Source organism: Martes martes (genome assembly GCF_963455335.1).
Source record: "Martes martes genome assembly, chromosome: 13".
In the NCBI taxonomy this organism is placed as follows: Eukaryota; Metazoa; Chordata; class Mammalia; order Carnivora; family Mustelidae; genus Martes; species Martes martes.
In genome coordinates, this window is record NC_137901.1 from 70,895,742 (window position 1) to 70,920,948 (window position 25,207).

The following is a 25,207-nucleotide window of genomic DNA, read 5'->3' on the forward strand; positions in this document are numbered from 1 at the left end:
TGGGGGCAGAGAGAGGACTGACCACAGAGGGGACAAGAGAAATTTCTGAGGAGATGAAAACGTTCTGTATCTTGAGCGTATATGCATTCGTCAAATCTTGTCGATAGTCAACTAGAAGGGTGATTTTTACCTTATCTAAATTAGACCTTGAAAAATCTACATTTTAATTTTTTTTAAAGATTATTTATTTATTTGACAGAGAGATAGAAAGAGAGCACAAGCAAGCAGAGCGGCAGGCAGAGGGGGAGAGAGAAGCAGGCTCTCCTCTGAGCAGGGAGCCTGATGTAGGGCTTGATCCCAGGACCCTGGAATCATGACCCAAGCCGAAGGCAGCTGCCCAATCAACTGAGCCACCCAGGAGCCCCAAACCTACATTTTTTAAAAAGAAAAGCTGTAGAGAAAGATTCCCTACATAATCAACCTGACTTTCCCACATCCTAAGTGTGAATTTGAACAAGATAACTTCTGTACACCTCGGTTCCTCATCCATAAAATGAAAATAGTAAATTTCTTCCTTAGGGGTTTTACAAGAACTAAAAGGAGTTGATCTACGTAAAGTGTGTAAGATAGGATCTGGCACATAGTGTAAGCTCAGTAAGTATTAGCTATACTATTATTATTATTTGTAAAGAATCAAGTGTTCAGGTTAAACTGGTATTTCACCAGCGAAGGCCGACCTTCAACTTAGAGCTTTCAGATTTCCAGATGTGTGCCATGCAGACAGGAGATTCAGTTCGGCAATTTTGAAAGCAAACTCATGACACCTATGATAGATTATTAAAATTCAGTGATAATTCGACAGGAAACCTGAAATTTAGGAATATATGCAAGATCTTATTTTTGAAGGGAGAGTAGCTTGCCACATACAACCTGGGCAGCCGGGGGCCCTAAATAGCCCTGGGCAAAACCTCTGGTGGCAGAAAGCCAGTGTCCTCCTGCCTTCTTTGATTTAGCACCTCCATCCCATCTCAATATTAGCTCAGTCAGTTTCTTCAGGAACAGACTTCAGGCATCAGCGGGAACAGCCAGCCTCCCCCGGATGCAGCTGAGTGCTCTGCTTCCAGACATGAACGATCCTGGCATGTCTCAGCAAACAAACCCGAACCAAATGGGTCCCAGCCTTGAATGAGATTGCACTGGACTGGCACCCAGAAAAGCAGAAGAGATTACCATATTTCATCAGTTCTAAGGGGAACATTTTAAACTTTCAGACTGGACTGTGTCTGTCCATCGGTGCATGTCACTGTTTAGTTGGAAGTATTTTTCTCCTCAGTGATATGCACAGTGATGCTGCATCACATGACTGATGGCATCTGGGAGTCTATGAGGTACAATTACTAAGGCAATCCTAGCGGTCAGGTCCTACTGGACCCTAGGCCCTCCGAGTGTGTGTGTATGTATGTGTGTGTGTGTATATATATATATAAATATATATATATATATAAATATATATAAAATATATAAAAAATATATATATTAAAAAAAAAATATATATATATATATTTTTTTACCATTAATCTCTTCTCTTTCCACTAAAATATAAGTTCCATGGGGGAAGAATTTCCTTCTGTGGGACCTTGGGCAAGCTACTGAACTTTTATGAGCCTCTGTTGTCTCCTCAGGCAAATAAGGAAACAGTACCTGCTTCACGGTATCATAATGAAGGGAGGGAACGCACAGAAAGTAGATAGCACAATGCCCTGAAAACATGTACGGGCTCAACTGATGTTGCAGAGGAAGGACCAATCCCACATCTCATTTCTCCTTTCCGTGCCTAGAAGCTGAAAGGGGCCCAAGAGGCCCACTGGGCAGTCTCTGTAATCTATTATTGATTCCAGCCTCTCTGATCATTTATTTGGTTCTGTTAATTCAATACGTTGAATTCTGGGGGCAGCACGTGCTCTGAAGCTTCTGTCAGTGCTGCACAGCACATGGCCCACTTCACATCCTCCTGGAGGTCATGAAAGCTTGCTAGAAGACCAGCCACACGGCCTATGACAAATAACTTAATGTGACAATAATGACTGAGCAGACGGCTGCCTCCTCAGTCTCTCTGCTGAGGGGCAAAGGCAGCCTGAGAGCCACTGGAGCTGAGGAGCCCGGAGCACCCTTCTGCAAGGAGCAAAGACTGGGAGGAACTCACTGACATCCTGACTGGGACCTGGGGTCCAGCCACACTGGCAGCAGAGTCTGATATTCTGGGAAACCATCACCTGGCCCTTTTCTCACCATCTAACTTCTCCAGTCTCCTCAAAGAGACATCTTTGTCCTCCCCAATTATGGGACAGTCTGTGTTCACCATGTGCAAAGTGCTCCGCTTTGTCCAATGGATCATAAAGACTTCCAGGAGGCAGAACTTGTGCTACTTAGACGATCTTCCCCTCTGGCCAGGAAACTGCACGGACGATCTCTGCAAGCCTGCAGTGTACCTTCCTTTGCAGGGCTGGGGGGTGGGGGGGTCACTGGAGCGGGATACTGTCAGGGGCCTCTGCCGGTCAGCATGACCAGGGCCTCTGGAGGCTGGAGCTTCTCCAAATGCCAACCTCCTCATTCCTCCTAAAGGAAAGGGAGCAAGAGAAGGCAGCTTCTGGATGGCTGCAGAAAGGGCCAGTTTCATGATAATCAGAGCCACTGGGCCCACCCTGTTCACATGCTTTTAGAGCATTAAACGGGACCTGTTATCATGACCTGTCTATTATTCTTAACGAAAGGGATTCTGGCTGCTGAAAACAGAGAAGTAAAAATTGTGGCAAACCTGGGTTTGAGTTCTCAATTTGGCTCTTATTCACTTGGACGAATTATTTTCTCTTTTGATCCACAGACAGTTTTCTTATCAACAGGGCTGTTGTGAGTATCAAATAACATAAAATAAACAAAAGCACCCAGCTTCCAGGCTAGCACACAGCAAGCACTCAACGGACAGCAGTTATTTTCATTATAATTAATTCATCGTACTGCACCTTTGTGTGAGGCCCAGTGCTATCTTCTAGATATATTTCCAGTACCAAAGATGACGCTTGGTACGGGACTTACTTTAAAGCAAATAATTCCATCTGATACCTCTGGTATAGGCGATGCACTAAAAAAAACATCATTTTATCTGCAACACAGCAGACACTCCATAAAAATGTGCTAAATGAGTGCTTACCATATAAAAGTATTCTATTTTTTAACCATATAAAATCCAACATTTTAACAATTTTAAAAACGCATAGTTCAGTGGTATGTGTTATAGGCTCCATGAGGTATAACCATGGACATCTGGTTCTGGCCTATGTTTATCACCCCAACAAGAAAACCCGTACCCACTAAGCAATCACTTCCCCTCCCTCCCTTCTCCTCAGCCCTTGACGATCATTAATCAGTTTTCTGTCTGTACGGATTTGCCTATTCTGGACATTTCCCATATATGGACTCATAAAATACGTGGCCTGAGTGTCTGGTTTCTGTCACTTAGTGTCATGTTTTCAAGGTTCAACCTTGTTGTAGCGTGCATCATTATTCCGTTCCTTTTTGTGGCTGAATAATATTCCATTGTACAGATATAACACATTTTGCTGATCCTTTCTTCCACTGATGGACTTTTGGGTTGGTGCCACTTTGGGGGCTATTACGAACAGTGTTGCTGTGAAGGTCTGTATAAGTTTCTGTGGGAACATATGTTTTCGACCCTCTTGGGTCTGTATCTAGGAGTGGAATTGCTTGGTCATAAGGTAATTCTGCTTCATGTTTGAGAAACTGCCAGACTGTTTTCCAGAGCAGCTGTACCATTTAACATTTCCACTAGCAAATGTATGAGGGATCCAATTTCTCCATATGCTCCCCAACATCTATTCTCCAGTAAAAAAAATTACCACTATGTTCTGTTTAAAGTAGAAAAACAGGTAGCGAACCCACACACCCTGCTTTTCTCTTCTTTACTGTCTAATCCCATGGCTTATTGGACGTGTGAGCCCTGGCAAGATATCTATCCTCTTCATGTCCTAGAACTCTCTTCTGTACAATGACAGTGATGATAATAATGCCTTCCTCAGATAGCTACCAACAGGGCCTAATTTGTATAAATTGATAATTTATATAAAGCCTTAATACATTTAATACACACTCAATGTTTTTATTCCTTTCTTTTTTTCACTTAGGAGTAGACCAGGCAAATTGCAAGCTCCACAAATATACTCTCCTGGGCTAGGGTGTCAAGGCAGAGGATCTAACAATAACAGACTTTGGAAGCAAAAACTTAAATAGAAGTGCAGGGCGTATTATCTGCCAACCTTTCTTAAAAATCAGGCAAGTCTCAGTCTTTAGCTTTAAAAGAGGTACTCAACTGAGCATTTGTCTTGACATAACAGAATGTACAGGGAACCACTGGCAGTCTCCAGTGGGCACACTCACCTAAAAAGACCAACAGTTGACCACATGAGTTCTGCTTGCCAATCCTTCCCCTGTCCTCTGCCCAAACACACACTACTGACGATGTCTAAGCCATAACCTGCGAAAGGCTTAGGCTTTACAGCCACCCTGTGTAGTAGCTGAAGTGTGTCCTCCAAAGGAGACATGTTCCATGCCTGGTAGTTGTAAATGTGACCTTATTTAGAAATAGTGTCTTTATAGATGTGATCAAGTTAAATGAGGCCACACTAGATGAGAGTGGGCCCTAAATCTAATGACTAGAGTCCTTACAAGAAGATACAGAGAGACACAGAGGCACTGATGGACAGAGGGACAATGGCCATGTGAAGGAGGAGGCAGAGATAGCAGTGATGAAACTCCAAGCCAAGGAATGCCAAGGACTGCCAGCAATGGCCAGAGGCTCGAAAGAAGCAAAGGATTCTTCCCTGGGGCCTTCAGAAGGAGCATGGATGGATGCTTCAACGGAGCACTGACAACACCTTGATTTTGAACTTCTAGCCTCCCAAACTACGACAGAATACATTTCTGTTGCTTTAATGCTCCTGGCTTGTGATCATTTGTTATGAGAGCCCTAGGAAACTAACAGAGCATATGACACTTCTGCTTGAAACTGGGCCACTCGGTCAGGTTGAGATGTCAAGAGTATATCTACTGTATCCCAGTGACTAACAAAGACCTATGGACTCTGTAGTATAACTTAGTAACCTCAAGTCTTTCTTTTTGTCTGTCTCACTTGCGACAATCTACTTTCTACCCTTTCTACCAAAATCTGGTGCTATACTGGTACTATGGCTCTCCCAAAGTCTTACCGTCACTGAGTGGGATGCAGGGGGTGGTAGTTATGAGGAGGGATTAGGAAGGCCAGTGATAAGAACACGGTGCAGGAGAGGTCAAGGCCCCAGATCCATACCCCATCTGCAGTGCACCCTGCCCCTAGCCAGCATCTCACAGATATGGTGGGTCAGAGAGGAGGCTGGAAGTGTATGCTCTCTTCTCAGCTGCAAAACTGCTGCAACACCAAATGCCAAGGAAAACATTAAAGGGCTTGGAAGGCAATTAAAACAAGAGGACCTTAAGGCTAATACTGAAGAGCTATACCAGTGTCTGTGTTAAGCTACAAAGGCCGTCTTTTCTAGGCTGCCTAAGTATCCTGTGATAGGCCTCATCTCTTCAACTAAACGTCTGTACTTCCTTCTGCAGGACAGGGGCCAAATCTGCTAGGTCAGTGTTGCATCCCCAGGGTCTGGTCAGGGCCTGGCCTGCAGGAGGTGCTTGATAAGTATTGCTACATGAATGAATGAATGGAAGAGAGGAAGGCTGGTCCGGTTGTTTCTCTGGCACAAGCGTTCCTGGGTCTTCGGCAGCAATGGGCACAGGGCATACTCACTGTCAAAGAGAATGATCCTGCCGTCGCCACCACAGGGCTGGGTGTGATCCCCGAAGCAGACGCTGTTGCACTCGGTGCTGGCTGCCTCCCCGTACTTCCAGTAATCAGGATTATTTCCACAGAAGCAAGCATAGCCCGACTCCATCCCAGCAAACTGTCATAGCAGAGAAACAGCACTGGGTAAGTGTCAGTCTGGGGTGTTAGCTGCCCTGAAGGAGCTTGGCAGGGTCAGTCCCCAGCTGGGTCCCTCTTCCTGGGATCTCTCCCTTGCTCCCCTCCCTGGACGCTCGTTACACACTATCAGTAACCATGTTTCCCCTTCGGGCGAGCATCCCTTTTACTGCCTGCACCTCTACTGTGTTTAAGTGAGTTTGAAGGCAGGCACTGGGGGGAAACCCACTAACTTGAAACATTAATAACAGCAGCTCCGCATTTTATTAAATGTTTACTGTGTTCCAGGCAGTAGGTGCTTTATGGCTAGTCCCCACCACAAACTCATTACAGGCCCTGTTAAAACTTTTCATTTTATTTATTACCATACGGTAGAACTATTTATATGGTATATAGTTCTATGCACTTCAACCCATGTTGACAACCACCCCTACGATCAGCATGCAGCACAGGCACATGGCCCCAATAACCTTCCTATCCTGAACCCGCTTTACAGTTCCCCCTCCATAAATAAACCTTTGCAACTACCTATCGGTTTGCTGTTACTATGGTTTTGTTTTTGCAAAAATATCACATGCTGAGACTGAATGTTTATGTTCCCTCAAAAGCCGTATGTTGAAATCTTAACTCCCAGTATGAGGGCATGTGGATGTGGAGCCTCTGGTGAATTAGCGCACGAGAACAGAGCCCTCATGAGTGGGATTAGAGCTCTTATAGAGGAGACCCCAGGGAGCTCCCTGGGCCCTTCTGTCACGTGAGGACACAGCAAGATGGCCATCTATGAACTAGGAGACATGCTCTCATTAAACACCCAATCTGCCAACAACCTTGATCTTATACTTCTAGCCTCCAGAACTGTGAGAAATAAACGTTTATTGACCCAATCTATGGTAATTTTGTTACTGCAGGCAGAATGGACGAAGGCATCATATAAATGGAATGATATAGTATGTAAGCTTTTGAGACTGGCTTTCCACTTAGCGCAATGTCTTTGAGATTTATCCAAAGTTGTGCATAGATCAATAGTTCACTCCTTTTTATGGCTGAGTAGTAAGTCCATTGCACAGATATACCACTGTTTGTTAATCCATGGGGTTGTTTCTGAAAGTTATTTATGATTATGGAAAGAGTTGTTATAAACATCTGTGTATAGTTTTGTGTGTACATAAGCTTTCATTTCTCCAGAGTAAATAACTGGGAATGGGGATGCTGGGTTATAAGGTAAGTTTATGGTTATAAGAAACCACCAAACTGTTTTCTAGTGACTGTACCATTTTACATTCAAAACAACGTATGAGTCCCAGTTGTTCCATATCCTTGTCAACACACATTATTGTCAGTATATTTTATTTTAGCCATTCTAAGAGGTATGTAGTGGTATCTCATGATGGGTTTCATTTGCATTACCCTAGTGGTTAATGATACCGAATGTCTTCTCATGTGCTTATTTGTCATCTGTATAACCTCTTTGGTGAAGTATCAAGTCATTTGCCCATTTCTTAAAATTTTAGGGGTATTTTTTAAAAGAGTATATGTTTATTAGAGAGAGAGTGAGAGAGAGCGTGAGAGGGGAGAAACAGACTCCCTGCAGAGCTGGAAGCCTGATGCGGACTTGATCGGGGACTCTGGGATCATGACCTGAGCTGAAGGCAGTCACTTAACCAACTGATCCACCCAGGAAAAAAAATTTTTTTTTAACTATTGAGTTTTTAGTTTTTGTATGCAATCTGCATGTAAGTCCTTTGCTGCATATGCGATTTGCAAATATCCTCTTCTAGGCTATGGCCTGTCTTTTCATTCTTTAAAAAATGTCTTTCACAGAGCAAAAGTTTTAAATTTCGGTGAAGTTCATTTACCAATTATTTCTTTTACGGATCATGCTTTTGATATTACTTACACCTAAGTACTTTCTATGTAAACCCAGGTAAACCTTGGTCACGAAGATTTTCTCCCTTCTCCCTTTTATAGTTTTACATTCTAGTTAGACCCAAGATCCATTTTGGGTTGTGTGTGTAGTCTTTTGTGTTTGATTTCTTCCAATTAGCATAATGTTTTGGCCATTCATCCATGTTGTTGTATCAGTACGTTTTACTGTATCTTCTTTCTGTTGCTGAGTTGTGTTCAAAAGTATGGATGTGGGGCACCTGGGTGGCTTCAGCTCAGGTCATGATCCTGGGGTCCTGGGCTCGAGCCCCACATCAGGCTCCCTGCTCAGCGGGAGTCTGCTTCTCCCTCTCCAGCAACCCCTGCTTGTGCTTGCACTCTCTCTCTCTGTCAAATAAATAAATAAAATCTTAGAAAAAAAAAAAAAGCACGGCTATAGCACAATGTATTTATTTTTTCATCAGTTAATGGACACTGAGTTATTTACAGTTTGGGACTATTCTGAATAATGCTGCTATGAACACATACACATACGTTTTTGTGTGAACATACATTTTCAACTCTCTTAGGTATATACGCAAGAGTGGAATTGCTGGTTTAAAAGGTTATGTTTAACTTTTTGAGAAATGCCAAACTGTTTTCCACGGCAGCTGACTTAGCTGCTCCATAGCACTATTTTACATTTCCACCAGCAAAGTATGAGGATTCCAATTTCTCCACATCTTCACTGATGCTTGTTTTATCTTTAAAAAAATTTTTTTTTAACCTATAGCCATGGGTTATTTATTGTTGCAATATCTCATTATGGTTTTGATTTGCATTTCCCTGAAGACTAATAATATGGGGGTGCCTGGGTGGCTCAGTGGGTTAAAGCCTCTGCTTTCAGCTCAGGTCGTGATCCCGGGGTCCTGGGATCGAGCCCTGCATCGGGCTCTCTGCTCAGCCAGGAGCCTGCTTCCCCCTCTCTCTCTGCCTGCCTCTCTGCCTACTTGTGATCTGTCAAATAAATAAATAAAGTCTTTAAAAAAAAAAAAGACTAATAATATGAGCATATTTCCATGTGCTTATTGGCCATTTGTATGTCTTCTACAGAGAAATGTCTATTCAACCCATTTGCCTATTTTTTAATTCAGTTGTCCTTTTATTGTCAAGTTGTAAGAGAACTTTATAGATTCTGGACATTAAATCCTTATTCAGATATAGGATTCATAAATATTTTCTCCTATTCTGTGAGGTTTTTTTTTCATTTTCTTCATAGTGTCCCTGACACACAAAAGTTGGAAATTTATTTACTGGGTTGACGGGTAGTAAGTTTTGGCCCACGTACCACTGTTTGCTAACCCTGACATATGCAATTATTCTTATGCCAATACCACTCTCTTGATTACTATAGCTTTATGGAAAGTCTTGAGATCAGGCAGGATGAGTCCTCCAAAGTTGATCTTTTTCAGAATTATTTTGGTTATTCTAGGTTCTCTGCTTTTCCATGTAACATTTAAGGATCAGCTTAACAATTAAAAAAAAAAACTATCATTTTTGATTGGGATTGCATTGAATCCATACATCAATCTGGGAAAAGCTGACATTTTAACAATATTAAGTCTTCCAATCCATGAACATGTCTGCATTTTTTTTTTAAAGATTTTATTTATTTATTTGACAGACAGAGATCACAAGTAGGCAGAGAGGCAGGCAGAGAGAGAGGAGGAAGCAGGCTCCCTGTTGAGCAGAGAGCCTGATGCGGGACTCGATCCCAGGACCCCGGGATCATGACCTGAGCTGAAAGCAGAGGCTTTAACCCACTGAGCCACCCAGGTTCCCCATGTCTGCATTTTAAAAAAAGATTTATTTATTTGAAAGTGAAAGAGAGAGAGAGAGAGTGGTGAGGAGGGACAGAGAGAGAGAGAGAGAGAGAAAATCTCCAGCAGACTGCCTGCTGAGTGAGGAGCCAGATGACCCCGAGATCATGACCTGAACCGAAATCAAGAGTTGGACACTTAACTGACTGAGCCACCCAGGCACCCCACAATGTCTGTATTTCTATTTATTTAGATCTTAATTTTCTCTTGCAATGTTATACACTATTTGGGATATAGGTCTTTAATATCCTTTGTTAATTCTGAGATTATTTATGCTGCTGTAAATGGAATTTTAAAATTTTATTTTCCAATTGTTCACTGCTAGTACGTAGAAATGCAACTGATTTTGTATATGACCTTATAACATGCAACCCTGATAAATTTACTTATTATTTTTAATAGCTTTTATGTAGAACTGTCTACATACCTGACCATGTTGTCCATAAATTAAGAAAAAAATTTCCTCCTTCCCAACCTACATGCCTTTCTTTTTCTTGCTTTATTTCATTAGCGAGGATCTCAAGTACAGTGCTGAATAGAAGAGGTGAGATTGGGCATCATTGTTTGTGCCTAATTTTAAGCAGAAAGAACTGAACTTTCCACTATCGAATATGGCATTAGCTTTAGATTTTTTGATAGCTGCTCTTTCTTTTTAAAGATTTATTTTGTTTGTTTTAGAGGGGGAGAGGGACAGAGGGAGACAGACGGAATCCCACGCAGGTGCGTATATGAGCAGTGGGGAGGGGTAGAGGGGAAGGGAGAAGAAGGCTCCCTTTTGAGCTCCATCTCAGGACTCTGGGACCATGACCTGAGCCAAAGGGGGACACTTAACCATCTGAGCCACCCAGGTGCCCCTATTGCTACCATTTTTTGTTTTAAAGCTCAAATTATGTTAGAGTTGGACAGTGGAGACCCTTCCAGTTGGTTCCTGTGTCCTTTTGACAGCCCTCACCATTCCTTACTTTATTGTACAACATGCTTCAGGCTCTTCTTGCACTTTCTTAGGACGGAGCCCTAATTCTTATTTAATGAAGAATAATATCTAGGGGTACCTGGGGGGCTCAGTCAGTTAGGTGTCTGCCTTCAGCTCAGGTCATGATCCCAGGGTCCTGGGATCGAGTCCAGCGTCAGGTTCCCTCCCTCGCCGGGCAAGGAGCCTGCTTCTCCCTCTCCCTCTGCCCCTTCCCTTGCTTGTGTTCTCTCTCTCACTGTCTCTCTCTGTCAAATAAACAAATACAATCTTAACAAAAAAGGTAAAAAAAGAACAATACCTAGAAACCAAGATCTGAGCACTAAGTGTGCTCTGTGGAACCACTGTGTCACTGTTCCCAGGTCCTCTCAGTGGACAGAGATAAGAAATATATATTTATATACAAACACACCCACGGACCTACAAACATGTTTATACTTATTTCCGTATCTGTCTCTCTATATACCAAAACCATATACTATACTAATAACTTCAATCCCTGCCTGATACTATAGGCTTCATTTCTCCAACAGTGAGAAATCTGGCTCCCATTATCCTCAGTATATTTACTTATATGCTCTGCAAGCAACCAATCAGTCCATCGGGTTGGGCCACCAGCCTCACAAAGCCCCTGACCTTGCAGGCTACTCTCCTTTCTTGGGCCTGATTAATGGCTTTTTCACTTAATTTTAAGGAAGGACAAAAGAAAGGAAGGAAAAAGGAAGGAGGGAAGGAAGGAAGGATAGAGCAAACAATAGGATTATTGAACCTTAATAACCAAGGAGTAAATTGCAAATAGAGGAAAGGACAGAAAGAAAAGAAAGTATTTTGTCCAGGCTAGGGCCCCTAATGTAGTAAGGAAATATCCACTGCCTTGGCCTACTCCCAGATCCCCTGGGAAGCCAGACATGTCCCTGCTCATAACGTTCAAGGGCACAAGGAAATACATAATTCTGTCAGAGGTCAAATAGGGATACAGATATTGAGGGATTTTCCTCTTTTCTCTCCCCGTCTTTAGATAAGAACGCTGCCTCAAACTCCTGAATGCCAAGCCCTGCTCTTCTTCCAGTTCCTCCTTGGCAGAAAAACAGTTCCATGGTTTGACAGGTTTAAAAAAAGTATATATATTTCTAAGTTATCTCGGCAGATTGCATTTACATCTTCATGCTTTCCTATAGATATAGACAGAGCCATAGAATCATTACCTTGAACCTCTGACTCCGACAAAAACTGATGCAGGTTTGTATGGTAAGTTTGTTAGACGTTTTACTGGCGCCCGTTAGAGGAGGTGGGTTTCCATGATCCTTGTAGCAGCCAAGGTTTCCAGGCACTGAAGGAAAAAGAAAAACAAAAGAATTTCACAACATCTGGCTGTGAAACACCAAGAAGAAACAGTGATTTGTGCCAGGTACTTTCATCTCAGCTAATATTTCTACTCTTAAGGTACACATCAATGACAAGCAACAAGCTTTAAAAATGGAAGTCCTCTGGCAAATGCCATATTTGTTTTCTTCTGAAGAGTATGTGTGGCCCAAGGTCCACCTTTAACTAATCTGTTCAGTATTGATAGAATTGAGCATTGAAGAGAACTAGGAATAATTTCCTCAAAATAGAGAAGCTGCAATATGTAAATTATGTTTCAGAGTTGCTGGAGGGCAGGAAAAGCCCTAGGAAGCCTTTCATCCCATGCCTTGTGGGCCCCCCCACTAGTTGTTATTGTTTTTAAGATTTATTTATTTATTTTAGAGAAAACGAGGGGGAGAGAGTGTGTGAGTGGTGGGAGGGGCAAAGGGAGAGGGAGACGTATATGTAATAAGATAGTAAGTGGGTGTCATTTTAAGTAACTAAGTTCTAGGGAGATTTGCGGTACAGTAATGGAGAATTACTACATCTACATAATACATACTATATACATGTTGAAGGAAGGAATGAGCTGATTGTAGGCCATGGACAAATCAACCTCTCTGGACCTTAGTTTTCCATCTCTGTTATTCATTTATGAATTACTTCACTATCAGATGAAGCCCTTTCCCCTACTTTATCTGTTTGGCTCCTCACAGTTTATGTAACTGAAGATATTATTAATAAGACATGAATGAGTCTTTTCCTAGAAGCACTTCTAGGTCAGCTAAGAATTATACGTTATTCAATTCCAAGTGAGCCATACAGACCCCCAGAAAGCATTTCTTCTTTGTGTTTAAGACTAGAAAACAGAGAGGCACCAGGTGGCTCAGTTGGGTTAAGCGTCTGCCTTCAGCTTGGGTCATGATCCCAGGGTTCTGGGATTCAGACCGGCTTTAGGCTCCCTGCTCAGTGGGGAGCCTGCTTCTCTCTCTCCATCTGCCTCTCCCCCAGCTTGTGGTCTCTCTCTCTCATTTGCTCACTCTCTGTCTCAAATAAATGAATAAAATCTTAAAAAACAACAACAACAAAAAAAAACCCTGGGAAACAGGGGTGCCTGGCTGGCTCGGTCAGTTGAATGTGTGACTCTTGATCTCAGGGTTGGGAGTTCGAGCCCCACACTGGGTATAGTGATTACTTAAAAATAAAATTTTAAAAAAGAAGACTAGAAAACAGCATGGTCCAATTTAACAAACTTTACATCCACATTAGCCTGTTGGCAGGTAAAAATATATGTGTGTCTCTGTGTGTAATTGCTGCTACCATCTAACATCTAACCAGTTCCTGTTAAACCAGCAGGAAGTACCACGGCTAACCCAAAGAGTCACCCTTCCCCCTCCAGCCAAGTGGTTACCCTTCTCCCTTGCGTCACACATGGTTCAAATATAACAAATGTGGCTCACCACACAAATGTTAAAATGCATCTTTTGGAAACAAACCAGATCTCTATAGTGGCGAATGTAAACAGAAAAACTCTAGGCAGTAGGAGGCTGGTGTTCAGTGGGAGCCTGGCTTGGGAATGGCTGGGTTTTAGAGTTTAAACAAATGCAGTGAGTTAAGCATCTCTAGTCAGGGCACATCCCACAAGCTGAGTTTGTTAAAGGGGCCTTTCGCATGGAAACCCGAACCATGCATACAACAATGGTTCTTAATGAGAACTACTTGATCATCATCACCCTGGTCATTTACTCTGATTTTTGTCTCATTTATCCTATTGTGATCAGAAGTAAGCATGTTATTGTGGATTAGTTTACAGAGAGCCCAGGGCACATAATCATAAATGTTAAGATTAGATATCAACAAGGTTATGGGTTGTACTAATGCAGCTGGAACTTATAAGCGTTATTCACAATTTGGTGAGCAAATCCAGGCAGCTCATGTTCCAGTGGGGTAGTGGGGCAGATCTCTGGAAGTCAGCCCCTCTGACGTTGCAGCTCCATCCATCTGATATCAATGGCCTGAGGTATCATGCCTGTCTGGCCTGAGTCAGTTGCTTGCCAGACACCATCGAGTCTACCTCCCAAGATACTGCAGATGTTTGTCCGTGTCTCTGTCTCCACACTGCCATGTCCCTTCCCACTGAGACTACTGCCCTGGTCTGCTAGTCCATCTCCCTAGTTCCAGGTGCACACTATCCTAATCTAGTTAGCATACTGCAACCAGAATAATCTTTACTGTATATTCCAGGCAGAGGGAAGGGCAAGGGAAAAGGCCCAAGGCTGAAATGAGGTTGGCCTTTGAAGGAACAAAAAGAAGTGAGGATAACCAATAACAGAGAGAGGGGAAAGTAATAGGAGCTGGAGGGGTAGGCAGGGGCCCTGCTTGCAACCTTCCAAGTCCCTCAAGATGAAGTCCCAACTCTCTCACATGGTACACAGGGCCCTGCCTGATCTGTGCTGCTCGCTCCACTTCCCCTCCCCCTTCAGCATGACCTCTCTCTCTATAGCTCAGCTCATGTTCTAGGTGAAAGCCAAATTAAGTGATAGTGTATTTGCGAGTTTCCCCATGGCACGTTGCTCTCCGGACTTCTGCACATACTCTTTCCTTTGCTTGGAATACTCTCTCTGCTTAACATTGTTGCTTAAGCACTAATTCCCCTGGGGAAGCACCCCCCCCCCAATAAGTCATATGCCCCTGTTGTGGGCCTGTAGCAGCCTCAATTCTAAACACCTGCTCATGTGTCTCTCTCCCCAATGAACCACGTATGACTTAAGGGTAAGACTGTATCTTCCACACACTGTTGTATTCCCAGGGCCTGGTACGGTCCCAGTCACAGAGCCAGTGCCTTAAAACTGAATCCCAGATGCCCAGGCCTGTTCTGCACCACCTGCTGGAATCACGGAGTGAGTGGGTGAAGGTAATTCTTCAGCAGCAGTGAAGGAACAGAGCCGGTGGGGGGAAGTAAAAGGCAGAGCTGACCTGCGTGACAACACCCACTTAACGCCAGCGAGCGCAGGGTCTGACTCCTGCCTGCACACTGTCCTCTCTGACTCTTCGAATCACCACTCAGGATAACTGAGTTTTCCAGAAAGGTTAACTTGAAAACTTAAAGTTTTATCCTCATCATTTAGGACAGAACCTTTCTAAAACATATTAGCTATTTCTTTTTTTTAAAAAACTTAACTCAGTTTAACCTACTTTATTTTTTAATTTTTAAAAAAGATTTCATTTATTTATTTGAGAGAGAGGGAGGGAGAAACAGACTCCCTGCTGAGCAGGCAGCCCGATATGGGGCTCGATCCCAGGACCCGGGATCATGACCTGAGCTGAAGGCCAACACTTAACTGACTGAGCCACCCACACATCCCTCAGTTTAACCTACTTTACATTTCTCTTGGTGGCTTGAGGTTGTCAAATGTCCTTCACCCAAGCTGGTGTGCTTTTTTTGCGTGCTCGTGTCTGGCTTCAATAGTCAAGTCTGTCTCCTTGGTTACCGCCAAGGCTGCTGACCGCTCAGAACATCGGAACTGGAAGGAGTCTCAGGGAACCTCTACTTTGTGCTTCTGTCTGTGTGTGTACCCTCGTCTTTATTTGCTGCTGCTTGGGCTTACAACAATACTGCCACGCTTATTAGAGTTGTGTGAAAAACAGAAGCAGTTTCTAAAGGGGGAGATCTAGGCTCCCCACTTTCCGCCAATCATGCCACAGCTCAAGAGTTGTTTTGCACGCTCCCATCCCAGGACATGGTGCTTCACGGACGGGTGCGGGCACTACTGCCATCGGTTCAGAAACAGCGAGCGCCCTACAGCAGCCCTGAACGTGCACTCCCGAGTCTGACAGACCGCAGTGTGAGTTCTGGCCCTGGCTTCATCAACAGTGGAACAAGGAGCGACAGGGCCCCAAAGCATTCTTTGGAGAATTGAAATAAGATAATGTAAATAAAGTAAAGACCACGAGGCCTGGAAGGATAACATGTGCCGAATAAACAGTGTTTATTCTCATTACAGTTGACCCTTGAACAACGTGGGTTTGAAACTCATGTGCCTATTTATGTGTGGATTTTTTTTTTTTAAAGATTTTATTTATTTATTTGACAGACAGAGATCATAGGAGGCAGAGAAGCAGGCAGAGAGAGAGGAGGAAGCAGACTCCCTGCTGAGCAGAGAGCCCGATGCGGGGCTCGATCCCAGGACCCTGGGATCATGACCTGAGCCGAAGGCAGAGGCTTTAACCCACTGAGCCACCCAGGCGCCCCTATGTGTGGATTTTTTAACAGGATAGGACTGTGCATGTATTTCCTCTTCCTTACGATTTTTGTAATAACACTGTCTTTTTTCCAGCTTACTCTATTGTAAGAATACAGTATATAATACACGTAACGTACAAAGTCTGAGTTAACTGAACGCTCATGTGATCAGTAAGGCTTCTGGTCGACACCAGCCTCTTAGCAGTTAAGTTCTTGGAGAGTCAACAGTTACATGCGGATGTCTGACTGGGCAGGGGGTCAGTGCCCCTAACCCCTGCGTTGTTGAAGGGCCAAGTGTATATATAAATAGGGCTTTCATCGTTCACCACACAAACAGAAACCACTTGCTCAGTAACAGAAAACTAAAATAGCATTGAGTTAAAAGGCAAAATCAAAGGCAGCCACCTCAACAAACTGGGTTTCATTCCAGATATGAAAACATAGATCTCTTACAGCTGGTGAGCACACAGTACACTTTCCCATAAGCATCTCATGTGGAAATCAAAGCCCTCTGAGGGAGGCGGTATGGACGGGGTTATTCTATGTGACAGAGAAGAAATCACGGACTGGTGAAGTTGTGGGCCTTCCGTGCGGGCAGAGAAGATGGAACCAGAGGGCACGAGCAAGCTCTAGGATGGTAGAGACTCTCTCTGTGGTTTTGTTCCTTTTGCTCACGGGGCCGGTCTGGTGAACTGAATGGAAGTCAGATTAAAGACTGACTTCTCAAACTCATCAGCCCGTCCACACTCGGTGTGCCACGAGGCCAGCCCCTGAGACAGTAGCCAGCCTCTGAGGGGTGCCACTGCCCTCTGACTCCCGCTGGAAAGTGTGGCTCGAAGTCTCGCCGGAGAAGACACGTCATGCAGTCTTCAAAAGCGTTACTGGCCAACTGAGTGCATTTCCAGACCGTGTCCCACCCTTCGCTCTTCCCAGAAGCGGGGAGGAAGAGTCAATTTGAAAAAGGATATTTGTTCTCAAATTCCTTTTTACTTTCAAGACCACTTTAAAGTCCTGTGGCTTGGTTATGCATTTTTCCTCTTACCAAAGAGGCTTCATCACTTTCAAATCTTTAAAAATCCTCTTAAAATACAAGGAGACCCCTTGTTTATCATAGTTGGTGCTTTAAGATGTGTGACAGTTAATCAGCAACATTCTTCAGATGTTCAGAGGTCTTGCCAGAGATAAAAGTTTCAGAGGTGGCTGAGGGGAGATGGTCCTCTATTCAGATTAATCTGGGAACTACTGTTCTTTTGCATCACAAGGAACAGCTGGGAAGCATCCAGGCAGCTGACTAGCCACCCTTTACATTTGGACAAACCTGTGGTTTACTGTGAAGGTGCTGTGTATACCTCCATAGGAGCCCCCATGGCCAATAATCCTTTTCTAAGGGCCACCACCTTCTCAGAGCATCAACTACTGGTTGGGAACAGGCAAAGGACTCCATCCTCTGACTGACTTCTGTGAGGCCCATGAGATTCTCTCTCCCAGGAAGCTGGAACTGGCACTTCAGTTAATGAATTGTGACTGCTGGACTTACAGGGGTCTTGTCAAGTGGGGGTTAAGGCAACCAGCCATATTTGGGCCACCTGAATTGAGAAGTGAGCTGATTCTTCTGCTCCACAAAGAGGAAGAAGAATGGATGCCATCCTGAGACAGAGGCAGAGGTGGGAGACCATGTGTTCCCAGAGAGAGATGGCAAGAGTAGGTACTTTCTTCCCAGGTTCTTGGGACATAGGAACGGGATGTTCTGCAATATAGTCCTAATGCCCTTTCAATAAATTCTTTTCATTCAAGTTAATTTGAGTGAATTCCATTCCTGGCAATCAGACAACTCCTGACAAAGATAGAAAGCATGACCATTATGGCAAAAGCTCAATTTGAATACAAATCTTCAGATGGCAATTTATTTAAGAAGTCCTGACTGTTACTATGTTTTCTGTTCCAGTGCTCTGACCAGATCTGGGATATCTGTTTAAGAAACAAGAAGCAAAGTTCTTATCTTGCATTTTGGAAAACTTCCCTGGCTCTGCAGGACTCCTTTTACTTTGTCTTATAAGTAAAATCTGCTTCTTCAGACATGAAGAAATGAAATGCAGTAACTCTGCTTGTTTTAAGTCATTTAACCTTGCGTGGAGACCATCTTCTGCCCCTGGGACCTCAAGCTGGTGTCTCAGTAGCTGATTTCTTCCCTCCATGGGAGCAAGAACAGAGCTCACCTGAGATGATGCCGCTGGTGTCCTACCAGAAGACCAATAATTTCAAATGTGTCCTTCAGAGAATCAATGGGTTAAGTGTAGACTCATCTATTCTCTCAGCCACGAGCTGTGACCACAAGCACATTGCCCTCTGTCCTAGCCACCTACAACTTCCATTCCAGATTGGCAGCTGCCATCTTGGTCCAAGTCCTATCCCAACATGGCCCCACCATACTTCTTTAACTTTATTTCTAAACATCGGCTTTCCTTTGTCAGTCACACTAATTCTACAAGCAGCACTACTCATGTCTGAATCCCCTATGAGCTCGTCCACATAAATAAGTGAACACAGACTTTTCTTCCCCTGTGAAATTTTACCTTTAGGGGACGGTAGTAAGAGTTCCTAAGGATCCTGACCCCTGTACGGCCCTGATGTATCACAGTGGTAGTTTTCTCTTGGTGGGAGTTCCTTCTCTGAAACTTAATTTCTGGTGATTTAATGTGTTAGTCTCCAAAGGAGGCTCTAATAATCTTGCCCCTCCCCATACATGTGGACCGCCACCTACTCTAAGAGTTGGCATCAATTTCCTTTGCCCTTGAATCTGGGCTGGCCTTGTGACTTGCTTTGATCAACAGAACGTGGTGGACTTCTGAGTTCGTGCCTTCAGAGGACTGGCAGCTTCTGCTTCCTCTCTCTTGGAAGCCAGCCAGCCACTATGTGAGTGGCCTGAGTACACTGTTAGAAAGAGCAGTTACCCAAGTAGAGGCCTGAAGCCGTGTTGGATGTCCTAGCCCCCGCAGAACCCCCAGGGGAATGCAGCCACCTGACTGAGCCCTGATGAGAGCAGCAGAAGAACCGCTGAGCTGAACCTTAGCCAACCCACAGGAGTAGGAGAAACGGTAAGCTGTTGTTGCCTTAGGCCACAAGGGTTTGGGGTGGCTTGTTATACAGCAACAGAGGACTGAAACACCTTACTCAACAAAAGGTCAGTCCAAGTTCAGGAGGAATGATACAGCTGGGTCTCTGGGAAGAAGAGCTCAGTTTATTGACTTGAACTTTTGTTTTTCAGGGACACCACAAATATCCCAGGCAAGGAACCACAGAGTCGTCTTTGACTCTTCCCGCTGTTTCATCCCTTATATATTCTGCTTGTCATCAAGTTCTGTCTTCTTCCTAAACGTATCTTGGATTTAACCCTTCTTGTCTTATCTCATTGCTGCCATCACAGCTCAGACCCTGATCCGCTGGATTTAGAAATCTGCACCCATCCTCTCCCCCTGGACTTCCTTCCTTGGACCCATTCTGTAAGTGGGCCCTGGGTTCATCTTCCTAAACTAGGGCTTTCAGTATGTTAGTCCCCATCTGGCTAACTCTGGCTTTCGAGGTTTCGAGGCCTCATCTGGTCCTTCCTTGTCCACTCCTCTACTTGGGCAATGTGGTCCCCAGCCCACGCACACAACAACCCCAGGCCCTTCCTCCAAGTCCCTGTAGGGCTGTTACCTGACCTGGTATGCTCTGATCCATCCAGCCCCATCTGCCTCTCTCTGTAATGACTCCAACCTGCACAACTGTACCGAGAGCCCTCTCATCTGCAAAAACTCACAGCTCTCCACCTCCTAATTCAATCGTATTTATGTACCTGGTGGGCTGGTCTCCAATTTCCTCCCATGTTGAAAACTCCGATTCCTAATTACGTTTTAAGATTGACGGTAGGGACTCTCTCTTATGTTTATGTATATTCCTCCTAGGCAAGCGCTACTGTAAAGGTGTTCAGTAAACTCAACTGTGTTGACCTGAATGATTTTCCAGTTTGTTTTTTTTTAAGATTTTATTTATTTATTTGACAGAGATCACAAGTAGGCAGAAAGGCAGGCAGAGAGCGGGGGCAAAGCAGACTCCCTGCTGAGCAGAGAGTCCGATGCGGGGCTCGATCCCAGAACCCTGGGATCATGACCTGAGCTGAAGGCAGAGGCTTTAACCCACTGAGCCACCCAGGTGCCCCATGATTTTCCATTTTTAAGTTAGTAGTATGACTTGCCCAACTGTGCTTCAGAACACTTTGGAAATACAGAATATATCTGTCATTGAGGAAAATAGCCATTTGGTTCAGAAAGTCCTTTTTTTTCCCTCATGGAAAATTAAATAATACCTATTGCCAAAAACTAAGAACAATCGAGTATCCGCCAGATCTGAGACCATAAAACTGCGCTGTGAGAACGAACGCAGGGCCTCTTGTGTTCTCTGACTGCAGCGCCACTCCAGGCCCCAGGGGAGCGGCCCCCATAGCAGCTGAGGCACGCCACTGAGCCCCGTGGCTAGTCAGATAAAGAAGGAATGGGCAGAAATAACACATAGGTTAGGAATAACCTATTTAGGAATTGTATGGCGGGAACATGCCAACAGCAAGCAGTCCATTCCCTGGGGAAAGCACAGGCCACCATAGCACCTGCTAGAACTTCCATGCCCACCACGTGCTGGGCCCTGGACTTAGGGTTGTGTGTACTTTATGCATTGGATCTTCAAAAGAACCCTAGAAGGCACAAATGAGGAGACCAGGGCTCAGAGCAGAGTCATTCTGCCGAAAGCTACTAAACGATTAAGATTCAAACCTAAGGCCATGTGACTCTGACATCTACATTCTTTCCACTAATTTGTGTTGTCTTTCTTACTGGAAGCGACATGATAACACATTATCAGGAATATTTAATGAGCACCGTTATGGCCTGCCCTGTGCTAGGTGTTGGGGGAGACTGTCACAATACATGGCTTGGGGGGACGAGAAGTCCCCCCAGATTCCATCAGCACCCTCCACAAATCAACATACCACCCATGTAAAAAGAGAGCATGTGCTTGGCAAATGCAGCTTCCAGAGGAGTCCCCCGTTCCACCTTAAGCCTCTCCTTCACAGAAATTCCAGAGCTTCCCCTGCTCCTGTCTTTGAACGGCTTAGTCTGAATGGGAAAACAAAACTGCTCCCATGAAGCAAGAATGAACACTACGAAGCAGGATTCTGACATATGCTAATTTAATGCTAACCTAAAAGGGGTCGATGAAACAAAAACGTTAAGTAACTGTAATGGCCAGAGGGAGGAGGTGCAAAAAACGAGTCTGCATCATTTATATTATTACTGTTCATTTCAATATTGTTTTGGCTGTCAGCTAAAGTTTCGGGTTTCCTTTTAGCTGTGAAGTGCGAATGATGCTCCCAGATGTGTCTTTTTTTTTTTTTTTTTAAAGATTTTATTTATTTATGACAGAGAGAGAGAGTGCGAGAGGGAACGCAGCATGGGGGAGCTGGAGAGGGAGAAGCAGGCTCCCTGCTGAGCAGGGAGCCCAATGTGGGGCTCAATCCCAGGATACTGAGCTGAAGGCGGACAGACACTTAACGGCTGAGCTACCCAGGTGCCCCAGATGTGCCCTTTTTGAGGTGAAGTTCAAACCATGCAGTGAAGATTCGGTGTTGGGAGAACCACCCCCCTCCAAGGCCTTTACAAGGCTGCTGATGTAGTGTTTCATGCCAAGCGTCCAAGTCCGGGGAGCCCCTTCCCAGCTGAGAACAGCTGGGCAGGGAACACCCGCGGAGACGGCCCAACATCCTACAGAGCGATTCTGCTGTGCGGCGAATGCTTCCTGGATACCATCGCAGCCTGCTGTCCTCCTGGGGCTTGGGATTTCCCAAACTCAAAGAAGACAAGAAAATGACTTAGAGCTAAGAGCTTGAACTGCAGACCCTCTGTCGCCACTGACTTAATCCTTTGGTTTCCACAATGTCAAAAAGGCACTCTTAATAATTCGGCATACTATCAGAATTTCAAACTCTTAATTCCCAAACAATCCACCAAGAAAATTCTCAAGAATGACCTCAATAGTAGCCTGGATCCATCCCAGGGCCCCTGTTTTCAAGGAAATAAAGGAAATGGAGCTGTTCTCAAGAACTGGAGGGAAAGGGCACTGGTCTTGCCACGAGGAGCCCTAGATTCAAATCCAATTTGGCTCAGGGTATAATCCTCATCAGGTCACCTCACTACTCTAGGCTCATTGTCTCATCTAAACAATAGGGGGTGGGGAGTGGACACAACACCCGCTTCATAATGCTGTGGGAAAGGTTAAACGAGGTAATGTGAATGAATAGAAGTGTTTTATACACAGTCGGTACTCAATAATAGTTGAAATAAAAGCTGAAACATACTAAACATCAGTGATGACATTAAAATGCAAAAAGTACTAACAGAGACAAAACATTTTCTGTAATTCAGAGACTGCCTTGACCACCCCTGCCAACGTGCCCTTGGCTTTTTATTCAAGCTCTGAACATAGCTTTAAAAACTCTTACTAGGGGTCATGCTTGGAAGTATATTTGTAAGGAAGAACAAATCTGTTTTAACAAGGCCAGGGTGTCATTTAATTAAAAGGAACTTGAGCCAGTGAAGTCACCAAAGGCCCCATTTTGCAGAGATGCCATGGCTGGCCTCCCCTTAGGACTCCTCTGTGCGCATGATGCAATCTCTGGAGAACTTCTCACGAATTAAGAGGGGGACACTTCACCCCAAATCCCTAACACAGAAGCTATGGAGAAACATCTTCTGACACTCCACACTCTTCAGCCTCATCACCATCTTCCCAGGTCAAGTCCAAGCTCCAAGCTCCATGCCCACAAGACAGTCGTCCATTATCCGGCCCCACCTCATTCTTCTCAGACCTCATCTCTTGCCCTGCCTTCTTTTTTTTTTTTTAAAGTTAAAAATTCCTTAATTTTTTATTCCTGTACTACCACAATTTACAGGGCAATATGCCTGACGTAATGAAAGAAAAAGACAGACAAAGCTACAACAGATAAAAGACCGCAGGAATGTACATCCGATTGACACTACATTGCATTAACCAGTAGCTGCACTGTGTTGTAAACTGTGGCTATGACAGTCCTGAGCAAGAAGGCTTTCCTCTTTAAGCTGCAGTAACTTTTCTGACTACGGATCCTTGTTCCTTCTGTGGCAGATTTTTACCGTTCCTCTAATGCATTTCGGACTGTCTCAAAGTAACCTGCAACTTTCCTGACAACTCCTTGCTCTCTTTCCTGCTAAGAACTGCAGCCCCTTTCTTCTGAAAATTTTTTAGAACCTCCTGCTACCATATCCACCACTTCCACCACCAGATCCACAACCACCACCATAGGGACTGCCCGAGCTTCTTCCACCAAAACTGCCCCCCTTCATGGGTCCATAATTGGATTGCTGTCATCCACTGTAATTTCCACAATCATTATAGTTCCCACCACCATAGTTAGCTCCAAAATTTCCTCCTTCATTGTAACCACCATATCTCTACCACCACCTCCATATCCACCTCCTTGGTTTTCATATCCTGGTCCACCACCCCCATAGCCTCCTCTACTCCTATAACCAGGACCACCACCATAGTTGCCACCATCACCTCCAAATCCATTATATCCACCATCACCTCCTCCATAACTACCTCTGCTGCCGCCACCTCCACCACCACAACCTCCACCAAAGTTTCCACCACCTTCAAAGTTTCCTCCACGACCTCTTTGTGAGCCAGCAGACTGCATTTCTTCTTTAGAAAGGGCCTTTTTCACTTGACAATTATGCCCATTAATAGTGTGGTATTTCTGAACAACAATTTTAATAACTGTATCATGATCATCAAAAGTTACAAAAGCAAATCTTCTCTTTTTTCCACTCCGTCTGTCTTCCATAACTTCTATGGTTTCAATCTTGCCATACTTTTCAAAGTACTCTCTCAAATTATATTCTTTTGTATCTCCTTTAATATCACCAACAAAAATTCTCTTCACTGTTAGATGGGCACCAGGCTTTACAGAATCCTTTCTAGAAACAGCTCTCTTTGGTTCCACTACATGCCCATCAGCCTTGTGCGATCGGGCACACATTGCTGCATCCACCTCTTCAACACAAGAGTAAGTCACAAAACCAAAACCCCTGGAATGTTTTGTTTGGGGGTCTCTCATCTCCACACAATCTGTAAGTGCACCCCATTTTTCAAAATGTTCTCTTAAACCATCATCTGTAGTTCCAAAGCTCAAACCACCAATGAACAGTTTTCTCAACTGCTCTGGTTCCTTTGGATCACAGCCCTCCTCCCCCCAGTGGCGGTGGCTGGAGTTGGGCTGGGTGTGACTGGGTAGCGGTTTTACCTCCATTTTACGACAGGACTCACCTCTTCCAACTCAACTTCAATATGGGACCGAGAGGAAGAGGTGCCTTTCCTTCTTATATTTCTATCTCAGCAACATTGATTTTGCCTGGGAATTCACTAGTGTGTGAGTGCATGCACACTATTCCTTCTACCCCCGCTGCCCTCCCTACTCCACCCAACCCTAACATCTAGAACCTGGCTGCTTCAAGTGTGATCCTACAACTCCACATCCCAGGGTCTGGTTAGAACTGCAGAGTCTCTAGCCTGCCCTAGACCTACTGAATCAGAATCTGCATTTTAATAAAATCCCCATGACTGTATTACTACTATATTTTCATGAGGAAACTTAAAGTTGGAGAAGCCCTGTTGCCAAGATCCCACCTCTTCCAAAAGCCCTCCTTGATAACCAGTAGCCCCTGCCTCCCACCCTGCCAGGAAGATGCCCCTCCTTCAGTGCTCCTAAACTTTTGCTCATCTCATTTATTACAGAGTATCTTGTATATGCTTATCTGTCTGTCTGTCTTTTGCTCTAGACTAGGGGGTCCCCACAGACCACACCATCCTTG

The 25,207-nt window shown here is 44.4% G+C and overlaps 1 protein-coding gene and 1 pseudogene across 2 annotated transcripts in view; both read right to left on the reverse strand.

Moving 5' to 3' along the window:
- Positions 1-25,207, reverse strand: part of KREMEN1 (kringle containing transmembrane protein 1) — a gene marked incomplete at its 5' end in the record, with an annotated part of 67,179 nt that overhangs the window by 12,673 nt on the left and 29,299 nt on the right. The window contains 2 exons of the mRNA XM_080822078.1: positions 5,798-5,951; positions 11,887-12,011. Of these exons, the coding sequence (XP_080678204.1) occupies positions 5,798-5,951; positions 11,887-12,011 (279 nt within the window). The remainder of the gene's footprint in view (positions 1-5,797; positions 5,952-11,886; positions 12,012-25,207) is intronic.
- LOC308354325 (heterogeneous nuclear ribonucleoprotein A3-like) lies at positions 21,704-24,645 on the reverse strand (annotated as a pseudogene). The gene has a single exon. The product of its transcript is annotated as a heterogeneous nuclear ribonucleoprotein A3-like (transcript).